This window comes from Heterocephalus glaber, unplaced genomic scaffold (genome assembly GCF_053883595.1).
Source record: "Heterocephalus glaber isolate CG9 unplaced genomic scaffold, H.glaber_assembly_v1.0 deba00000281, whole genome shotgun sequence".
NCBI lineage: Eukaryota > Metazoa > Chordata > Mammalia > Rodentia > Bathyergidae > Heterocephalus > Heterocephalus glaber.
This window is the reverse complement of record NW_028258139.1, coordinates 31,050,878-31,071,841: the sequence shown is the minus strand read 5'-3', so window position 1 is coordinate 31,071,841 and position 20,964 is coordinate 31,050,878. Positions and strand designations below refer to the sequence as shown.

At 54.4% G+C, this 20,964-nt stretch overlaps 1 protein-coding gene across 3 annotated transcripts in view; it reads right to left on the bottom strand.

Moving 5' to 3' along the window:
* Positions 1-332: 332 nt before the first annotated feature.
* The window catches only part of CUNH8orf76 (chromosome unknown C8orf76 homolog), a 32,024-nt gene continuing 11,392 nt past the window's right edge, over positions 333-20,964 (bottom strand). For 2 of the 3 annotated variants that reach the window (XM_004838000.3, XM_004838001.3), the window contains one exon: positions 333-16,969. In XM_004838000.3, coding sequence (XP_004838057.1) covers positions 16,772-16,969 — 198 coding nt within the window. In that variant the 3' untranslated portion in view covers positions 333-16,771. Of the gene's footprint in view, positions 16,990-20,964 lie in introns of all 3 variants that reach the window. The other variant, XM_087184400.1, reaches the window with a different exon arrangement.

Sequence of the window (20,964 nt, the reverse complement as noted above, 5' to 3'; positions counted from 1 at the left end):
GCGGGAAACGCGAGGCCCGCACAGACAGCCAGCCCAGGACAGGCCGACCGCGCCTCGCCCGCCCGCCTCGGAGCGGGGCCGTGACAGGTCGCGGGTCGCGGCGGCCCGGGAGGGAGGCGGTCGGGCCCGGCCCCCTGGGTCCCTCGAGCTCCGCAGCTGCCTATGGGCACCGGGCGGGAAGTGCTCTGCTCGCGCACGTTTTCTGTTAGACGCATAATACGAACCCTTGTAAAACACATGCGTAGTTTCTTTCTTACTGTCCGAAAACCAGTGTAACCGAGATGCGATCCCCACGCTACACAGTTCGTCCGCTTAAAGTGTAATTAAATGACTATGTACATTTTACTTTATTTTGTTTTGTTTTGGTCCCGGGATCGCACTCAGGAGCTTGCGCTTGCGAGACAGGAGCGGCGCCCCGGAGCTAAATCCTCAGCCCATTCTGCATTATTTTAAAATAGTTGCGCCGGGGATGGTGGCGCACACCTGTAATCCCAGCATTCCGGAGGCTGAAGCAGGAGGAGTCCCACAACTCCATGGGCAGCCTGCGCTGCATAGTGAGTTCAGGCCTGCCTGAACGTGAAGACCTGCCAGACCCTGTGTCAGATCCCTAGTTATAAATGTGTGAGCTGTAGACTTCATCATTTAAGTGTACGATCCTGCCATCGAGCACGCTGCCAGTGTCGTGGACCTGTCGCTACTGTTTTCAAAGTGCGTTCGCGATCCCAGGCAGAGGCCGTCCGTGGTCCTAACCGCGCTTCCCTCCACAGCTGTGCCCGTCCCCCGCTGCCTCGGACCCCGCGCCGCCCCTCCTCGCCGCCTTCGGGGTCGCGCCTCTGCGAGCCAGCGGAGCTGCCGTCGGGCGGGGTTGCCGAGGCTGCGGGCGCGGCCTTCACCCGGAGGCGCCCCGGTGCGTCCGAGGCCCCGAGTGTGCGTGTCGCGGGCGCTCGGGGCTCTGCGGAGTGGGTGCGATGGCGTCGCCGTCCAGGTCCGCGGGCCGCGCACTCAGGCCGGCCTCCCAGGCCGCTTTTCTCTGGGAAGGGAGCCCGCGCTGGCCGGCTGAGGGGTCCGGTACCGCGCCTGCTCCCCGAGAGCCCGGATGTCGCGAGACCCTGCCGGGGAGCCCTGCGCTGCGGCCTGCGGTCTCAGTCCCTCCGGATGCCCCAGGCCGCAGCGCGCCGAGGATGGTGACCGAATGCCGGGCGCAGCGGAAGGCGCCCAGGAGGCTCCGGGGACAGGAGGGAAGGGTGGGCGCGCCTCGCTGCAGCTCCCTCCTCCGCTTCCGGCCTCCACCGAGCAGCCTCGGCCTCGGAGCCGCCGAGCGGGCCTAAAGCCGGCGCCGAAGTAACTCCCTCCTCCGGTGCGTGGGCGCTGGGTGTGAGCCCCCGGGAGAGAGTGCCTGGGACGGTCATCTCCACCCCTCCGCTTCCGCTCCCCCGCTCAGGGGCTCCGAGCTGCGGGATCCAGGAGGCAGCTGGCAAAGGTCACGGTGCCTGACGTCGTCAGCAGTGACTAGGGCAGATGCTTGGGGACTTTTCGTGTTAAAGCGTTTTGTTTCTTGTTGCTTATCTGCTTTCCACATATTACGACAAACGTGTAATATTTACAAGACGCAAAGCGAAGGCCTTACCCAGGGAAGGAGCCCGTGCGGGGCTGCCACTTGGAGGAACGGCCCCGGTGACCCTGCAGGGCAGGTTAGGGCCACTTTGCACCTCAGCCGAGTGAGCAGCATGAGCTGGGCGGTGACTTCTGAGGCGGCCCCGAGGAGAGGAGCTCCCTCTCCCTCCTGACTCCCTCAGCTCTTAACTCCAGGTGGGGAAAGGGGAAGTGAGGCCTCCTGCTCCCCATTCCAGCGGGCACAGAGCCGGGGCACCGGGAGCCCCTTCCGGGGGTGCCTGATGCTGGGCTGAGACATTCTCCGTCTGTGGTCCTGTGAGCCTGGCAGTCCGCTGCCTGAGGGCGACCAGCACCTCCCGCAGGATGTTCGGTCCTAGTTCTCAGCTCCCCGCTTCCAGGACGCCTGGATATGGAGTTGCAGGTGTCGTTTTTCCTGAGAGGCCGAGGTTAGATTAGAGAGTAGGAACTTTGGGCCCCAGCCAGACCTCTGGGAGGGGAAAAGGCTCCGCAAAACCCCAAATCCAGAACTTCAAGTGCTGCTAAATTGGTGAACACCCACACACCAGGAGGGTGCTGCAGTGGAAGCCGTCCTGGGAGCGCTGGCCCTGTCCTCTGACCCTTCTCCTCTGCTGCCCATTTGGGTCTGCCGTGCTTCACGTCCCAACGTCCTCCAGAGCCACTGTGGGAGGCTGGGTCCCCACCCCAGGCTCCTGGACAGGGAAAGTGGAACCTTGAAGACAGTTTGGCCTAGTTGGGAGCCTTCGGGTCACCTGGGGCCTGTCCTTGCGGGGGACACGGGGACCCCCGGCCCTTCTTTGCTTCCAGGACCCCACGAGGTGAGCGGATGCTTCATTCTTTGTCCCCCACCTTGATGTGTGGCAACTCCGCAGCCCCGAAAGCAGCAGGAGCGACTGATCCCAGCCTGGAAACACCGAAGCCGTGAGACAGAAAATCTTCCCTCTTTCTAAGATGATTACCTCAGGTATTCTGTCACAGTGATGGAGAGCTAACTAACACAATATTCTTTACAATAAAGTAAATTTAAGTAGTGTTTCCTTGTGTGCTTTGAGCTGACATGGCAAGGTATGGAACCTGAAGAGGGGCCTCTGGGGACCCCTGATTTAAAGCCAAGCAAGACAGAGGTGTGGGTGACTCAGGGATCTGCTACTTGCAGTTGGCATCTAAACTGGGGACAGACTTGGGGGAGGGAGACCTTAGCCAGGCAGTGTCAGAACCCAATTGCACTGTAGGACACCCAGCTGGTCTCCAGAGGATTGGCGGCTCCTTTGGTGTGGAAAGTGCACGCGTGGGATCAGAGCCCCTCTGTGACAGAGAAGAGTCTTCTTGTTTTTCCTGAAAACCAGTCAGTACCACCTGCTCTCCCCGGGTCCCAGCCGTGCGGGACAAGAGCGGAATTTACGGTCTTCCTGGAGAGAGAGAGCCAGTTCACCAGGGACAGCGCGTAGTCAGAGCAGCGTAAAGCCCCCCAGTGAGAGGGTCCTGGGCGCACACTGTAGCTCAAGCTGCTCGGGAGCCCAAGGCCAAAGGACTGTGAGTTTGAGAGCAGCCTGGGGAACTTAGCCAGACCTGGTCTCAAAAGCAAAACAGCAAAACAAGAAAAAACAAAAATCCCCAAACAATAGATGCAAATCATAGATGGGATTTCAGGGATTGAATCTTTTATATTACAAAGAGCTGCTTTTAATTTGGTGTCACTAGGGCTGGGGATTTAGCTCAGTGGTTTCACTGCCTGCTGCGCAAGCGCAAGGACCCAAGTTCAATCCCCAGTACCAGGAAAAAAAAAAAAGACACATTACATAATTTGGTGTCACAGTCAGCAGATGTGGGAAACCCTCACCGCGCTGTCGGCCGGGGCCTTGGTCAGAGGGTCTCCACACTGTTCTGCTGCTCCCGGCAGTCCCGAAGCTTCTTACTGCCCTGATTATCACGCACACTCAGGTCTGCAGCGGTGGCGTGAGCAGGAGATAGCCTTTGTGGCGCTGTCTGCAGGCCACTCCCGAGCCCCTGCAATGTCAACAGTCCATGGGACCAAGCTCCAGGCCCGCACGGCAAGGGCAGAGCCTGAATGAGTGTGAGACGGTGTCTGAAGTGCTGACCAAGTGGGGAACGGCAGACCAAGAAACGATGCTTTCTGTTCAGACGCAGACTTGCTTCAAATGCAGGGAAAAGCAGCGGCAGACAGGCACGGTGGTGCAGCCTGTAATCTCAGCTTCTCAGGAGGCTGAGGCAGGAGGATCACAGGTTCAAGCCCAGTCTAGGCAAGGTGACACGATCCTGTCCCATACAAGGAAGACCTAGGGCTAAGGAAATTGCTCAATGGCAGAGCCCCCCGGGTTCAGTCCTTAGGAATAAAAAATGGCATTCTAAAAAACATACAAATAACTAAAATATGCTACCACGACTCTCTCTTGTGGCTTCTCTTGTTGGTCAGGCCCCTTGGGTTCAAATTGCTGACAGAGGTGCAAGGGCTACCTGCAGCTCTTTTTCTTTTAGTCTTTCTTATTGTCCACCAGGGAGCCAGAGACAGGGTGTTGGGTTGTATGCAAAGGGAAACAAAACCGTTAGCAGCATCCCACTTCCTGGCCAGAATGAGGCATATTCATGTACAGACAGAATGCGTGGTGGGAATTCCAGTGGGAATTCTACACGCAGGTTAAATGTTCTCATGTCTGCACTGAACATGTCGTGCAATATGAACATGGACGGCAAAATGCGTGCTGATAATTCTAAACTTTATTTTTTACTTAGAACTTTCAAGAGCAAGTTAAAAGAAAACACCACGAGGAGGAGTAAAGAGAAAGACTGCAGAAGAAAGAAAAATGCTTTTAGGTTTTAGTAACTCGAATGGCATTTGCTTTCTTTGTTCTTGAACAAGGGGCCCCACATTTGCGTTTTGTATTGCATTGGCAAATTATATAACTGGGGGCCGGGGATGTAGCTCAGTGGCGCCCTACCTGCCTGGCAAGAGCAAGGTCCTGAGTTCAATGCCTGGTACCAAAAAAAAAAAAAAGAAATTATGCAATTGGCCCTCCAGTTGCCAGCAATGCATGATTTCATTTTAAACTTTATGTACTGGTAGATGTGTGCAGAAACTGCGTCTCATCCATTGCTGAAGGGAGTACAAGATGATAGGGCACTTGGGGAGACTGCGCAGCTTCTCACAAGGTTATAAGCGTAGCCCCACCATAAGATGCAGCAGTCTCACTCCTAGGTACTTTCCAAGGTGAAATGAAAACTTACATGCGTACAAAACCTGCATGTGAATACTTAAGCGGCTTTGTTCATAAACTCCGCAGTGAGAAGCAGTCCTTCCCCTGGGAAGCGGGTAGTCACGCTGAGATGCATCCGTGCCGGGAGTTCCACTGTGCCCTAAAGGCCAGTGAGCTGGTGATAGCCACAGGGCCCCCACGTGCAGCCAGGTGAAGGACACACGGACATCCGAGGGCTGACCCCCTCTGACTCCATTTCTGTGCATCCACAGATAGCGCAGCTTGGGGACAGGTGACTGGGAAGGCACTCAGGAGAGGGCCAGGACTGCCGCACAGCCATGGGGATGGCAGCCGTCTGCACCTTGCTCATGAGTGACAGCGATGCAGGTGCCCATGTTTCTCGGGACGCACAGCGCTGTACAATGACAAGGTAAGTTTCATTGCATGTAAGTTAGATCTTAGTGTTCAAGAAGCTCCTGCAAATTAACTAACCAAAAATAAGCACTCCCAGGGCCAGGGATTTAGCTCAGAGGTTCCACCAGCTGTCTCACAAGCACAAGGTCCCAAGTTCGATCCCCAGTATGGAAAAATAAATAAATAAGCATTCCCATGGTTTTCGTGAAGGTCAAAAATCCTCAGCGATGGGGCCTGGACTCGGAAGTAGGAAACATAAGACATCCAAGGGCCTGGCAGTGAGGGCCCCTGAGAATTGAGCTGTGATTCTGCTCGGAGCTAAGGATGGAATCACTGGGGACGCCTCAGGAAGGCTATGCTCGCAAGGGCCTGTGGATGGGTGAAGTTTGGGCCCCGGGGCGGAGGTGAGTGGGTGGGGGGGAACCAGCCTGTCCCAGCCCCACCAGAAGACACAGCAGCTGCCAGGGCTCCTCACCCTGCCCTGCCCTGTGCTCCCCGAGCTGATTTTATGCAGAAAGGATTGATTGGTGTTGACAGGAAGCTATTTACCTGTCTAATTAATTATGCCAACTAATTTTCAACCTAATTGCACTTCTCAGCTCACTGGATAACGAGGCTGTACAATTTCCTTGCTGCTGCAGGCCTTGATGCAGGGGCTGAGGGAGAGGGTGGCAGCTGTTCCTTGAGGTCAAACTGGCCCCGCCCCCTGGGGTCCTGGCCACTCCAGAGTGCTGGCCTGGCACTCTCCCGACAGCACCGATGACCCCCCATCCCACCCACCAGCCTGCTGACAGTCAGGAGGAGGGGACCCACACCAGCACTGCAGCATTACAGGGAGCTCGGGCTCTGGAGAAAACCCGGCCCTGGCCCTGGCCCTGGGCCCTCAGGGAATGTGCTTTGCCCACTGTGCCTCAGTTTCCTCATCCGAACTCTTTCCTGGCCCACAGGCTGTGGACATGTGCCGGATGGGGGCACAGTGCCGTGTCCACTCCCTCTCACCTGCTGCTGCCCTGCTGTCTTGGGCATCCTGATCGCTGGCTTTGTTCCGTTGTTTCCTCCTCACAGCATTGCCTAAAAATACTCTTTAAAAGGAAAGCTTGTTGAGATGTGATGAGCCCAGATCAAAGAACTATTAAAAGTAAGCTGTCCACAGAGCGCGCCATCACTCTGAACATTTTTCATGTTTCCTACAAGCTAAGACTCCCTCCCACCAACTCAACCATCAGAATCAGGAAATCAACAGGGATAAATTGCTACCCATCATCCTCAGGCACTGTGACAGTTTCGTCCACAGTCTCAGTATCTCCTTCATAGTGAAAGAACTCAGCACAACAGCACACACTGGGTTTAGTCACCAGGACTCTTAGGCCTCCTTCAGTCTGGAACAGGCCCCGGCTTCCCTGAATTTCCATGATTTTGATACTTCTGTTTGTTTTCTGAGACAGGGTCTGGCTAGGTAGCCCAGGCTGCCCTCGAACTTGCGATGATCCTCCTGCCTCAGCCTCCTGAGTGCTGGGATCACAGGTGTGCCCACTATGCCTAGCTGACTGATATTTTTAGAGGAGAAGCCGTCACTTTGTAGACTGCCCCTCCATTTAGCTTTGTCTACTTCCTTCTAATTCGATTCACGCTGTGCCTCTTTGCCGGGAATATGACGCAAGTCTGTGATCTCGTTGGCCTCTGCCGAGGCTGACAGTTCAGGCTGTCGCACCGTGAAGGCCGCCTTGCTCGCCTGGTTGGGTAGATCCGGTAAGCTTTTGTGCTGCGCAGTTCCTTATTCCCCCTTTGTAACCGCTAAGTATTTTGTGGGTATCTTATTTGACACTATTTAAATGTCTGCTTCCTCTCGACTGCTCAAGGTACGCATTGTTTCAGCACTTATGTCAGTGCGGCCTCCTGCTCTCCCTGGTGCGTTGCGGTCCCTGTACCACCGCTCTGGTGAGGGGCCCCAGCTCTGGCCCAGGCGCCCTCTCCAGCGGCTCCAGCCTTCTCCGGTGTCCTCTGCCTCCTGGCGCCTTCGCGTCCGGCACGGCCCTGGCAGGATGGCTCAGTGAGTTGCTGTCAGCGCGCAGATGAGGGAGTCTGTTTACCTAATATGTTCATTTTTATATGAAGTATTTCATATATTTACAAATGTATGTCTAATTCCTATATTGTAGTCCATTTTTAAATTTCTGACTTTACCTCTCTATACTGAAAACTATGAAATAAAATCAGTGCTTCCCATTCAGGCCCCGCACTCACCAGTCCCTGCTGCCCCGCCCACCCCCTGCCCCTGCAGTGAAGAGCGGCTCTGTTACCGGTGCCGGATCGGTGGGTGCGCGACGCGGGCGGGCGTCCGCTCCCTGGGGCCCTCCTCTGGAGCTGGCCCAGCACGCACATCCCCAGCAGCCCGGGGGAGTAGACAGCGGCCTGGGAGCCAGGGAAGGCCGAGTCTGCGCCCGCACCGCCTCTTGGGTCCTCAGCCTGGACCTCCCGGCCTCCCGGCCCCTGTAGCTCTGTGTCCCTCAATGAGAGCGCTGAGAGGAGACCCGGGAAGCACCTAGCTGAGAGCTGCCGGTACCATGGCGTTGGGGACACCAGGGACGGACGTGGAGCTCAGGGGTCCTCCAGGCGGCCCGCCCAGGTCAGCCGCGGCATGCATACATGAGAGTCCTCGGTGTACAGCCCAGCGCCCGCCTCAGGGCAGGGCGTGAAAGCAGGTGGGCGGAGGCGGACCTGCCCGCAGCACAAGCCTGACCTGGACCAGTGCTCCCTGCCGGCGTGGGCCGGCCAGGAGCAGGGGACCGGGCTCCCGTCAGTCATCGCCGGCTGCCAGGGCTGCGGACTGCGCCACGTGGCCACGGCCCTGGCCTAACCCCACTAATGCCGGGTCGCAAGAGCCCCGCCTAACGACCGAACACGTCTGCAGGTGCGGCCAGATGTCCCCTGGGAGACGCCCAAAATCACCCCCTGACTCTCAGGAACCTCGGCTCCACCACAGAGGCCGGGCTCTCACCCCCCCACCCACCCCCGGGAGCAGGGACAGCGACGTCCCACGGCCGGGGCTGGATGGCGAGGACGCTGGGTCCTGCCGCTGGCGGCCCAGCAGCAACGATAGCTCACAGGAGGAGGCAGAGGAGGAGAGGAAGGAGGAGCGAGGGCCCCGTGCCGCAGCGGTCTGTGTGCACCACGGAAGGCAGAAGGCTCCCGTCATGGGTCACCGCTAGCGGATGACAAGCTCGGCGCGCTGGTGAGCGGCCAGGCCCCTCTGCCGGCTGAGGTGCTCCCCTCAGTACACTGAGCGCTAAACACAGAGCTGTTGAGAGCCTGGGGAGCTCGGCGACGGACTGGGGGCTGCGGGGGGCGCTGACCCGAGGACGCGCTCACTGCGGACCTGGGTCCACGCAGGCCCGGGGCTGGGCCGGGACACTGGGCGGCCATGGACTGCAGGGCCGGCCGTGGGCCTGCTCTCTATTCCGCGTCTCCAAACCAGTGGGCTGTTCTGTGCAGTGAGGCCCAACAGTCTGCTCGCCCCAGTGCGGCAGCCAGGGCGCGCTCCCGCGGGTCATGCTGTGCGGTATGGCCGGCAGTGGGCTCTGGAGACGTGGCAGCAGAGCAGAGGCCTGGCTTGACCCTCGGTCGGCGGGCTCCCGGTACCGGGGCTGGGGCTGGACACCAGACAGGGGCACTGGCGGGACAGTCCGGACCACACAGGAGGCAGGGCGGGCGGGCTGGCAGGGAGGAGAGGACCCGGAATAAAAGGAGCGTCCGGGGCTGTGCATTGGGCTCCTTCCTTCAAAGTCTTTCAGAAGAGGAAAGAGGTTGCTTTTCTTCCCTTTGAGTGACTGACTGCATGCTAGTCAGCATTCTGCCCTACCAGAGCTGCTTTCCTTCAAGGAGTAGCTACCAAGTTTCCCCAGAATAAGACCGGGTCTTATATTAATCTCTGCTCCAAAAGATGCAACAGGGATTATTTTCGGGGGATGCCTTGTTTTTTCATGTACAAAAATCTACATTTATGCAGACACAGTCACGGCATCTTCTGGGACATCATACTCTCCAAACCTCGAATTTTGGCCTGAATTTCTTTTCTTTTTTTAAGGTTTAATAAATTTTATTTTATCCCATTCCCCCTAAACCTCCTCCCCTCCCTATGTACAGAAGCTGTCTCCATCTTTTCCTTCTGTCTTCACTTTTTCTTCTCCCATCCTTTCTCCCTCCCCCTCCCTTGTTCCCTTCCCATCTGAACACTTTCTTCCATTTCCCAACATCCATTATACATCTCAGTCCTTATTTCCACATTGTTTCTCACACCAAAGAAACAATGCGGTATTCAAACATGTGTGTCTGATTTATTTCAGTTAAGAGTATGGTCTCAAGGTCCATCCATTTAGCTATAAATGTCTGAAGCTCATCCTTCTTTATGGCAGAGTAGTACTCCACAGTATAAAAAACTCACATCTTTTTCTATTCATCAGTTGATGGGCATTTGGGCTGTTTCCAAGATTTAGCTATTACAAACTGTGCCGCTATAAACCTGGGTGTGCATATATCACTGTGGTATGATGCTTTTAATTCTTTTGGGAAAGGCCGGGGATTTAGCTCAGTGGTTCTAGTGCCTGCCTCGAAAGCCCAAGGTCCCGAGTTTGATCCCTGGTACCCATAAAAGAAAAAGCACAAACTGATATTTCAGCTCTTTTCTCTTTTCGATTTTTTTTTCTTTTTTGAGATGGTCCCTCCATGAAGTTCAGGCTGGCCTTGAACTCAAGGTGATCCTCCTGCCTCAGCCTCCCAAGTGCTGGGATTTATAGGTGTGTACAGCCATGCCCAGCCTTAAACTCATTTTTGCCAGGGCCTCTGACTGAATCCCCACCCAGGGTCGTTACTGTGTGCAATCTGAGGGTTCTGGGAAAAGCCACAGGGCTGGGGAAGCTGTGTGTGGAGGAACTGGGCGAAGGGTTCTGGAAAATGAGGAGAGGCACTGAGTGGAATGGCTCTGTCCAGCTGGGCGCTTCGGGCAGAGTCTCACCTTCCCGTGCCGGGCGGCCTTGGAGCTGACAGAGGAGCTGGGCTCACCTGGGCACCCGTGCCTCCACTGGTCCCCTGGGGTCTTGGCGCCCACTGGGAGCCTGGCCGAGGCTGTCCCTGAGTGGCCTTTTCCCTGACGCCCTCCTGTCCCCAGGGTGGGGACCAGCGGGCAGAGCTCCCCGGGCAGGCGAGGCTTGTTCCCCCTCCCTTCCCACCAGCCTGGACCCCTCTGTGGCCCTGAAGCCCCAGGGTGTCCTTTCAAACATGTTTTGAATTTAGGGAAGCAATGAAGAACCAGAAGATTTTACTTAAAAAGTGAGGGTGTCCCGCCCCTCCCTGCAGGCAGGAGACCTGGCTCTGGTGCAGGGGTGGCCTCCTCTCTGGGCCTGAGCCCCAGAACCACACCCTTGTGAGCGCTCGCCAGGCTCCTACAGGTAGACTCTGTCACACATACATGCACATGCGCACACGAGGGCCTGCACCTGGCCTGGGGCCCCAGGACGGACCTCAGGACTAGGGCCAGCACCGGCTGGCAACACTGCCTCACTCCTGGATGCTGTCCCCTGGTCACACTGGTCCTGAGTCTGCTTCTGCCCTGGAGGAGCCCAAAGCAGCATCTCCGGGATCCTGAGGCCTGCGACAGGGTCACAGCTCCTGCCCCCGTGAGAGCTCTGTGGGCAGCCCTGCTCCTCTGGGCTGGGGCACAGCCCCGGGCTGCTCTCCACCACCTTCACTGGGCGTCCCACTCCCCTGCATGCCTGACCTCGAAGTCCTGAGCGGCTTCTTCAAATGCTCACCTTTCTGGACTTGATACAAGGAGCGGTGGGACAGAGTGAGACTGCCACTCACTTCACAGCTTCCCCCGGAGGGGTGGGTGTCGGAAAAGCTGCTATTAGAAATGCGAAAATGTGGGCTGGGGATTTAGCTCAGTGGTGCCACTGCCTGCCTCGAAAGTGGAAGGACCAGAGTTCGATCCCTGGGGTGAGCAGAGATGCAGCCCTCCTTGCCTCCTTGCTGTTGCTGTGTATGCTGAGACAAGCTCGTCCTGTCTTCCTACATGGGTGTGAAGGAGGGCAGTGCGGGCATAGGCCCAGGCTGCATCGAGGTGTGGCAGGCCCAAACCTGCGTTCCCACAGGCTGCTCCCAGAGGCCAGGACGCCTCCAGGTTCACCCAGACGGGGTGGGCGTGTGCAATGGGCAGCTGAGGAAAGGAAGGGGGCAGACACTCCCTCAGGAAGGCAGTGCGCTTCTAGAGCTCTGGGCCAAGGTCTGGGACCAAGCCGAGGCCTCTCCTGGGCTGGCACGGGCCATCCTCTTGCTGCTCTTCACGTGGGTGTCCCTGTGTCCTTCACCTCTGCTGACCCCGAGTCCCAAGCTCCTCCTCTTATAAGGACACCGGTCACCTGGATTAGGAGCTTGAGGAACTGGGTACAGGTGCCAGGTTGACGAGGACTGGACTTATGTCAGTTGTGTCAATGTGACTGGGCCTCGAGGGGCCCGATAGTCAGACGTTACTCCAGGTGTCTCTGGATGAGATCAACATTCGACCCCTCAACAGCAGCTTGCCCTCCCCAACATGGCGGGCTTCAGTCCATCGGCGTAAGGCCTGAATGGGGTAAGGACTCAATCTCCCTTTTGGTAAGAGAGAAGTCCTCCTGCCTGCTGACCTTCAGCTTGGACAGATTCTTTCCTTGACTCCACATGACCTGAAATACCACCTCCTCTGCTCTTGAGCCTTCAGCCTTCAGGCAGGAGCCACACTGTGGGCTCTTCTTGTCTCTAGCTTGCTGGCCCCCCTGCAGCTGCTGGGTCTGGCAGCCTCCCCAGTCACACCAGCCAGTTCCTTGTTATGTCATCTATCCACCTGTCTCATCTGCTGTTTCTGGAGAGAATCTGACTAATACAGGTTTTGGTCCTGGGGATTAAAGGCCCCATATCTAAATACTAGGAGTTAGGTAGAAATACTACCAGGAATTTGTGGAGCACACAAATCAGCCCCTGACAGGCAAGCCTCCCATGGAGGCTGAGATGCCAGAGGGGCCCACTGCTGCCCTCCTTCTCCAAGCACAGGTGAGATGTAGACCCCTCCCTCTCCAGCCCTGCATGGGACATCGGATGCTGAGTCCTATCAGCTGGGCTTCTGAGGCAGCAGGCTTCATTCAACACGCGATTCTCTGCCAGCAGAGCCAGGGGTTACTTCTGGTGGCTGCTCTTCCTGAACAAGGTAGCCCTGGGCTGGAAGAATGGGCCCAGGGTGGTGGCTTTTGCTCCCAAACACCCACATGTGTCATCTGTCTCCTTGCCTATTCTAGCTTCTACAGACTACCTGGCTCATGGCCACTTTCCTGTCTGCCTCCACCATGTTTTAAAGACCCTACTGATTGCCTTGGGCCCACCTGGACCACCCAGGAAATTCCCCTGAAGTCAGGTGATTAACAACCATAATGGATCCTAGTGGATTTGTAGGCTCTGGGGATTAGGATGTGGACATCCGGGGGAGGCATGGTTCTGCATGTCACACTTGAGGGTCTTTATGGAGGCCTCAGAAAGCCCCCAGAAACCAGCAAGCCTGAGAGCAGGAAGTAGCAAAGCAGACAACTGTCCTCTGCCTTGGGGATCTCCTTCGTGTTCCTCTCTCACGCAGACCTGCTCCTCCCGCTCTTCTGTCTGCTTGGCAAAGCACAGGCCCTTCCAGCTTTTGAGCTTGCTGGGTTCACACACACAAGAAGTTCCATCTCCGAACCCCCAAGAAAGCTGACTGGCCAGCTTGGGTCTGGTAACCTCCCCGACTCCCCAGAGTTAAGGTATTGAGTAAACATGGCTGCCAGGTCCCCGTGTCTGGGTGAGGGCCGCTCCCGGTGAAGGGAGGGCAGGGTGATTACCAGCCCTCAAGCAGGGCTCACAGGTGGCAAAAATACACTGTGCCTGTGCAGAGGAAGATGAGGGGAGGAAGTGACATGGATAAGTAAGAAAAGTCCCCTTTCTCTCTGCTGGCAGCTCGGTGACTCAGCCTGTCTCAAAAGAAAAAAATTTTTTGGTACCGTGGATTGAACTCGGGTCCTTGTGCTTGCAAGGCAGGTGGCGGAGCCACTGAGCTAAACCCCCCGCTCTAAAACAGCTTTTAAAAGGGCCCGAATGTAGTTCAGTGTGAAGGCCTGGGTTCAACCCCAGGGGCTGTGCTTTGGGAAGACAGCACTGGAGCTGTCACTGCTGTGACTGGGGCTCTGCTGGCTCAGCCGCGTTCACTTCGGTGTTCTGGGTCCACAATGCGCAACGAGGCCTTCATGAGCACAGGGCACCTGGACCCACACAGCCACGTCCAAGCCCCAGGTTCTGCAGTTCACCTCTTTTTTTTTTTTTCTTTTGGTACCAGGGATCGAACTCGGTCCTTGTGCTTGCGCAGCAGGTGGCGAAACCACTGAACTAAATCCCCCGCCCTGTTCATCCCTTTTTGAGTGCTATCTTGCTTGGTTTTGGTTTTTGTTATTTTTTATTAGGGCCCTGAAAAACAGACTGTTAGCTACTTTTATGCATTAAATGTCAAAGGCATAAAAGCAATTTTGTTTTTAAACAGTGGCTTTGGATTCATTCTGTAGCGATTTTGAACTAGGTTCTCTTAAAGTGAAGCCTGTCTTTGGGAAACGCTGCACTCCCCCGCTCTGGCGGTGGCAGACACCTGTGGCAGGGCAGGCCATGGTCGCTGGCTCGCCCTGTCAGGCTGCCCCCCAAGGGCCCAAGGCTGCAGGGGAGGAGCAAGGGCACCAGGCATGGTACATCCCTGAGGCCCAGCCCCACCACCGAGGGCAGACCAGAGACATGCTGTCACTACAGTTCCCATAGGCACGAGACACCTGGCCAGCGGGGCAGGCCTGCCAGAGCCTAGGGGGCAGGAATACCCTTCCTCAGAGACCAAGCTGAGAACTTAGGCAGGCTGGGTGGAGGAGCCTGAGGAGCCAACACTGCACCGGGCAAGCAGGGTGCACCAGTCCAGCATGGCCAGGGCAGGACCATGCCCTGTGTCCAACCTGCTGCCCGAGAGTTGCACACACCCATAAGAAATATTTTTTAAAATTTATTTTTAAAATAAATTTCATTTTATCCCACTCCCCCAAGCCCCCTCCCCTATGTACAAAAGCTGTTTCCATTTTTTCTATTTCACTTTTTTTCTTGTCCCTTCCTTTCTTTCTCCTTCCCTCCTCCCTTGAATAAGAAGTATTTTTTAAAAGGAGGTTTAATTCGCTACATGCATGAACAATATATATATTGGTACTGGGGATCGAACTCAGGACCTTGCACTTGCAAAGCAGGTGGCAGAACCACCGAGCTAAATCCCCAGCCCTATATTTTATCTTTTACATGCACCTCAAGACACTTCCTCTTCTATCACTACAGCAGAGGCGAGCGGGATGTGTCCAGCCCGCGGGTCGAAGGCTGGACAGCAGGTCGGCCTCACAGGCCTTAGGAAGGGCTCCAGCTGCAGTGGGAAGGCTGCAGGGCTGTTAGAACCAGAGGCCAGAAGACTCCGCCAGCTCAGATGCCAGCGCCAGGTCCCTTCGAGAGCAAACCCTGAGGACAGACCCTTGGAGAGTGCCGGAGGGACGACAGATGGACTGCACAGGCATCACAGCGGTGGCAGCCAGACGCTCGCTGCCTGGTGACTCAATCCCCGACAAGAGTGGTGGCATCTGGGCAGCCGGCCAGGGACCTCGCTTCACAGTCATCGCCCGGCAATGATGGTGCTGACCCAGGGGTGCTGGCCCCCGGCACCCTTCCCACCTGCACGCAGTCAGGCAGCGCAGGCCTGGCTCTCGATCACACCAGCCTGCCCTGCTGGGAAGGGAGCCCAGCAGGAGTGGGCGCGGACCGCGCTTCAGGGACTACCAGGCGCCAGCAGCGTGGAAGCAGGCCTGGAAGAAAAGCCAGGGAGCTACAAGCGCAAGCAGGGCGAGGTTGGCAAGGAACCCCAGGCGCAGAGGGCGCTGGGGGAGAACGGGGGCGTTTCCAGGAAGCCTAGAGGGCCGGGTGAGGGGTAGGGTGCCGCACCAGACCCTCCAGTGGACACTAGCCAGTTAGTTCAGCAACGCTTTTCAGCAAGAATCCAGTGAGACGGCGGTATTCTGCTCTGGGGATGCAGAGGTAAATAGTCACGGCCCCTGACTTTGCAAATGGAAAACAAACAGGCCAAGCTGAAAACAGCAGAGTGAAGAAGGGCCGTGCAGAAAGGGGGCCAGGGAGCACAGAGGAGGGAGACCGAGCATCGCCCGGGGGACAACAGGACGCTCCACCTGCCGACCCTGAGGGGCAGGTGTGGGGCAGACACCTGGGGGGGGGCAGGTCCCAGGTGAAGGCCCAGCAAACCGGGTGCCCTGGGGATCAGAGCCACTCGCAGAGGGGTCGCCAAGCCCCTCTCCCGAGGGCAACACCCAACTGGACCACACACCCAACAGCCCACGCCGCCACAGCTGCCACACAGGGCAGACACAGCGGGAGCTGAGCGGCGGAGGGACTATCGTGGTTCTCCACGTCCCCTAGAAGCGGAATGCCTAGTAACTGTGCAGCTTTTGTTTTGTGTTAAAGATGAAAGATTAAACTTCAGGCTCTAGTTGCGCCAACAAACTCGCTAACAGTGGTGAACCACACACTCGTCAGCCTGTGCGGGGAAGGGCCATGGAGGGAGAAGCGCGCAGGAAGAGTGCGGAGGCCGCAGTCTCGTCCGGCACTGAGCAGGATGGGTGAAGCTGCGGGTTTGTCATTCCGTCCACACGGGCTCCCTCGGCCCTGACGGCCCGTGCAAGTGCACATGCAGAGGGGACAGAGATGCGTGAGGGCGCCGCACGAGTCGCCCGCCTCTGCTGTCCGCGCTCAGGCCCTTGGGGATGTGTGCGAGGCGAGCCCGCTTCCTGCCGCCGGAGCCGCATGGCCTCCCTGCCTAGAGCTCCCGCCCAGGACACGGCAACCCCTCACTGTATCCACGAGCGCCACCACCAGGGACATCGAGGCAGAGCAGGCGGCACAGGCCCTTGGTCTCGGACCCAGGGGTCTCCAGGCTTCTGCCAGCACCCGGGAAACCCTGGCGGCAAGAAGTGTTCGTGCGCAAGGAAGGCAAATCCCCGGGACCCTGTGTTCCTGCCTCACCCTTCCGAGACGCGGTAAACTCTCACAACTCAACATTCTTGCTGAATTTACTTGAGAAATGTGGATTATTAAAACGCTGGCTATAACATGGTAACTGTTTGTACACAACGATCTTAAAGCCTCCTTTACAGTTTCGCAACAGGCATTTTCTAAATGGGCAGTAACCCTAAGATAGAATACTGAAGGGGACCACAAAAATCTAAAAAGGAAACAAAAACTAAGGAAACTGAAATAACCTGGGTGAGAAACCATTTTTCCAAAACAAAGAATCGTTTTTAATTCAGGATTTTGCATGATTTGCGCTGGATACCATCTGAAGTAAACATGGATGATTCATACGCTGTAAGATGTTTGCACTTAAACGGTCTCTAAGCCAAGACCTGCGGCTCAGTGTGGAAGGGACTCTCCAAGGAGCAGAAGTGGCCTCCAAGCTTCCCGAACCACTTGTCCTCAAACCCTTCCACCGAGGCAGCGACCAAGCCGGCCAGGGCTGCAGAGCCAGCACCCTGCACCTCTGCACGAACTTCCTCTTTCATTTTTTCTGGGACGATATCTTCTCCCATGACCTGCAGCAGGAGGAAAAAAACTGTCCCAGAAAAAGAGGCAACAGACCCAAGCATGATGGTGCACACCTGTAATCCCAACACCAGGGCAGCTGAGGCAGGAGGGGCTGCAAGTTGAAGGCCCAGCCTGAGCAACTTAGTAAGACCCTCTCTGAAAGTAAAAACATTGGAGAGGCTGCAGATACAGCTCAGGAGTTCAGCTCTTGTCTCATACACGTGCCGCTCCCCGACAACACACACATCCCCAGCACCGATCATCCCCCAGTACCACACATGCACAGAAACAGTGTTGTCCAAAGGGCACATATGCAAACTGCCCTGTGTTTCCTCTTTCCTGCTGCCAAGTGAAAGAAAACGAAAAGTGGGGCTGGGGATTTAGCTCAGTGGCACCGCACCTGTTTTGTAAGCGCAAGGTCCCCAGTTCGATCCCTGGTATCGCAAAAAAAAAAAAGAAAACGAAAAGTGAAATGAATGGACACTTCTCAGAAGTACAGATGGCCAACAGACCCATGAAGAGATGTCCAGCATCGCCGGCCATGAGATGCAAATTAAAACCACAACGAGCCTCCATCTCACCCCAGAGAGAACGGCCATCATCAAGAAACCAAGGGATGGGGATGTAGCTCAGTGGTCCTGCTGCCTGCCTCACAAGCGCAAGGACCCGAGTTCAATCCCTGGTACCAAAAAAAAAAAAAAGAAATCAAATAATCAATGTTGGCCAGGCCACAGGATAAAAGGAGCCCTACTACATCATTGGTGAGAGTGTGAACGGGTATAACCACTGTGGAAGCCAGTATGGAGATTCCTCTAAAAACTAAAAGCAGAAATTCCATTCAATACAGATATTCTCCTCCTAGGTATCTTCCCAAGAGTTAAAGGCACCATATTACAGTGATCCATGCACACTCATGTGTATAACAGCACAATTCATAATAGAAAGAGGCCTATATGTTCACTGATAGATGGATAAAGAAAATGTGGTATTAATACAATGGAGTACTACTCTGCCATAAAGAAGGATAAACTTGAGTCAACCATAGGAAAATGGATGCACCTTAAGACCATGATGTTATATGAAATAAATCAGACACACAAGCTTAAATATAGCATGGTTTCTCTAATATGAGAAACCCAAATATAAATAAACAGCAAAATAAAGGATAGACACTAGGGAGTGAGGAGAGATCTTTTTCCACTAAGAAGGGGGTGGAGAGACAGAGAGAAGGGAAGGGAGGCGTGGGGCGCGGAAGGAGAAGAGCGAGGCGTGCTGTGCACACCGCCAGCTCCCCACAAGGAACATGCACAGCACGGCCTACAAACACGCACTAGGAAACACAGCAAACACATGAGCCGCTCTGCGGTGAGGATGAAGATGGTGCAGCTGCTCCTCTCGGAAGAGCTGGGCCACTCCGCACGATGTTCACCAACCCAGCAGCACAGGATGCTGCGAGCGCACACAAAGGAACCTGTGTGCACCCCGATGCTGGTTCTCACTTGTGCGTCCACGGCACCAGCACTCTGCGGCCCGATGGTGGACACAGCCCCGGCGCTATCAGCTGACGAACAGGCACACAGTGTGGTCTGCCGGCAGTGGAGTGCTAGTCAGCACCAAAAGGGCCACACACAGAGACACCTGGCAAACGACATCAGTGGGTCCCAAAGAACCAGTCACAACAGGCGCTCCTGTATGGTCCCAGTTGCACGACATGTCCAGGCCAGTGAATCCACAGAGGAAGGAGGTAGTGGTTATCAGGGCTCGGAAGTGGGAGGAATGGAAGAGTGGACCAACTGGTACAGGTCGATGAAAATGGTCAAAACCTAGATTCCAGACAGTCATGGCTACATGGCTATGAGTAGGTTAAAAAGACTGACTTGTACGCTTTCTATAAATACTTACTTAAAAAACAAAAGAATCCCTGCAGTCATCCAGCCTCAGGGCAGAGTGGGGCTGCACTCGCCAGGGGCCCAGCTCCGACTCCCCACAGGTTCCCAAGAAGCCAAGGCAGCGAGCAATCAAACAACAAGCACGGGAGCTGGGCACACCCTTCCTGGCCCAGAAAGACTCCAGTCCCTCAAAGCCAAAGCAGTCTCGGGGACCCAAGTGGCATGTTTACCCAGTGAGGGCAGGGCCAGGCCCCGAGGGACACAGAGCCAAGTGCCCCAAGTCCTCACAAGGTGGGCCCCAGAGGCCTGTGCCTGAACCTGCCAAGCCATTGGCCCACCTCTCCCACTTCAGTCCCTGCACACCATTTGGTGCGAATGGTTATGGGATCTCCTTGCCGGGAGGCGGCAGAGGGAATCTGTTAGTCACACGAGTTTGGACGGCTTTCTAAGGTACCTGCAAACCAGGAGAAGCGCAAAAAGAAAGTTTCTGCTGCATTTGAATCTTTACAGATCACTTGTTTTAGGAAATTGCCAATGAGATGTACAGAATTTACTAAGTCACAGTGCTCCATCAGTTTGAAGATGCTTTTTCTTCTCTTTTTTTTTTTTTGGTACTAGGAATCGAACTCAGGACCTTGAGCTTGCGAGGCAGGAGGCAGGCAGAGGAACCACTGAGCTAAATCCCTGGCCCGAAGACCCTTGCTTTTGTATTTCAAGTTCTCTAAAATCAAGGTGCAGGGTCTGGGGATTTAGCTCAGTGGTGCCACGCCTGCCTTTGTTTGATCCCCTGCACCACAAATCAATCAATCAATTAATCAGTCAATCAAATCACAGTGCATGTCAGAGCGGCTAGCACGTCACGGCTTAAAGAGCATCTCACCTTTCTTTGAGCGCACATCAAATGGTGTCTTACAACTGACGCCTTCTTGGATTTAGTAAAATGCAGTATTTTAGAATGTTGGGGAAAACACCAAAAAGTCTTTCTTAGAAAGTAAACAACTGAATAACAGTAATAGCCAAACAAATTCCAAAAAGAGGAATAAACAAGTACAATATTCATAGGTGTCCAAAAAATCTGCCAAAACATTTGGTTATATAAAAATTTAAAACTTCCATAGTGTTAAAAAAATAATACTTGGGAGAATACTGAAATATTAAAAGTAAGTCTAATATGGAGAAGGCTCCTAAAAATTACTAAGAAAAACAGAAATGAATAAAGAAAAAAAACCATTTCACAAAATACAAAGGGCCAAAAACATGAAAAAATTATTCCACTTAAGTCACCAAAGAAATAAGCAATACTAAAAATATAATCTTTTTATCTATAAAATTGCAAATTTAAATAAGAAATAAATTGAACTATATGAGACTGCTGTTTTTATAGGTTAAAACAACTGAATACAGACAATTTTAAATGGCTTGACCTAATAGCTAAGATTGGGATGGGAAACCCAATGCTCTCTCTCATAGAGCGAGAGGACAGACAAAGTGAACCAACTTTTTGAATGACAATTTGGAAACATGCTTTAAGTCTTTAAAATGTACATATATTTTAATTCAATGATCCCACTTCCAGTCATCTAAAAGGCACAAACATATACACTGTTGATTTTTCAAGGACTTATTAAAATAGGTACTAAACATTTATGATGTGTTCAACATGTGAAAAAAGCTAATAAATTAGTTAATCTAAAAAACTGGACTATTGGGCAGGGGATTTAGCTCAGTGGTTCTGGCGCCTGCCTCGAAAGCACAAGGTCCTGAGTTCAATCCCCGGTACCAAAACAAAAAAACAACACAAAAACTGGACTATCATCCAACCAGTAAAAATTATGCACTCAAAGAGTATTTAAGGGTATAGGGTCATGCCCATGTCACAGCATTAAATATCATAAGACTATAAAATAATGTGTGGTGCAGCAGTTCCTAAGCTGCAGTTTCACCCCTAGGTACATGCCGAAAAACTTAAAAACAGAGACTCCAACATACATGCATGCTATCCTTCAAAGCAGCATTATTTACACTATCCGAACAGTGGAGACAACCTGTGTCATCAACAGGTAAATGAATAAACAAAATGTGACTATATATATACAGTAGGTGAATACTGTTCT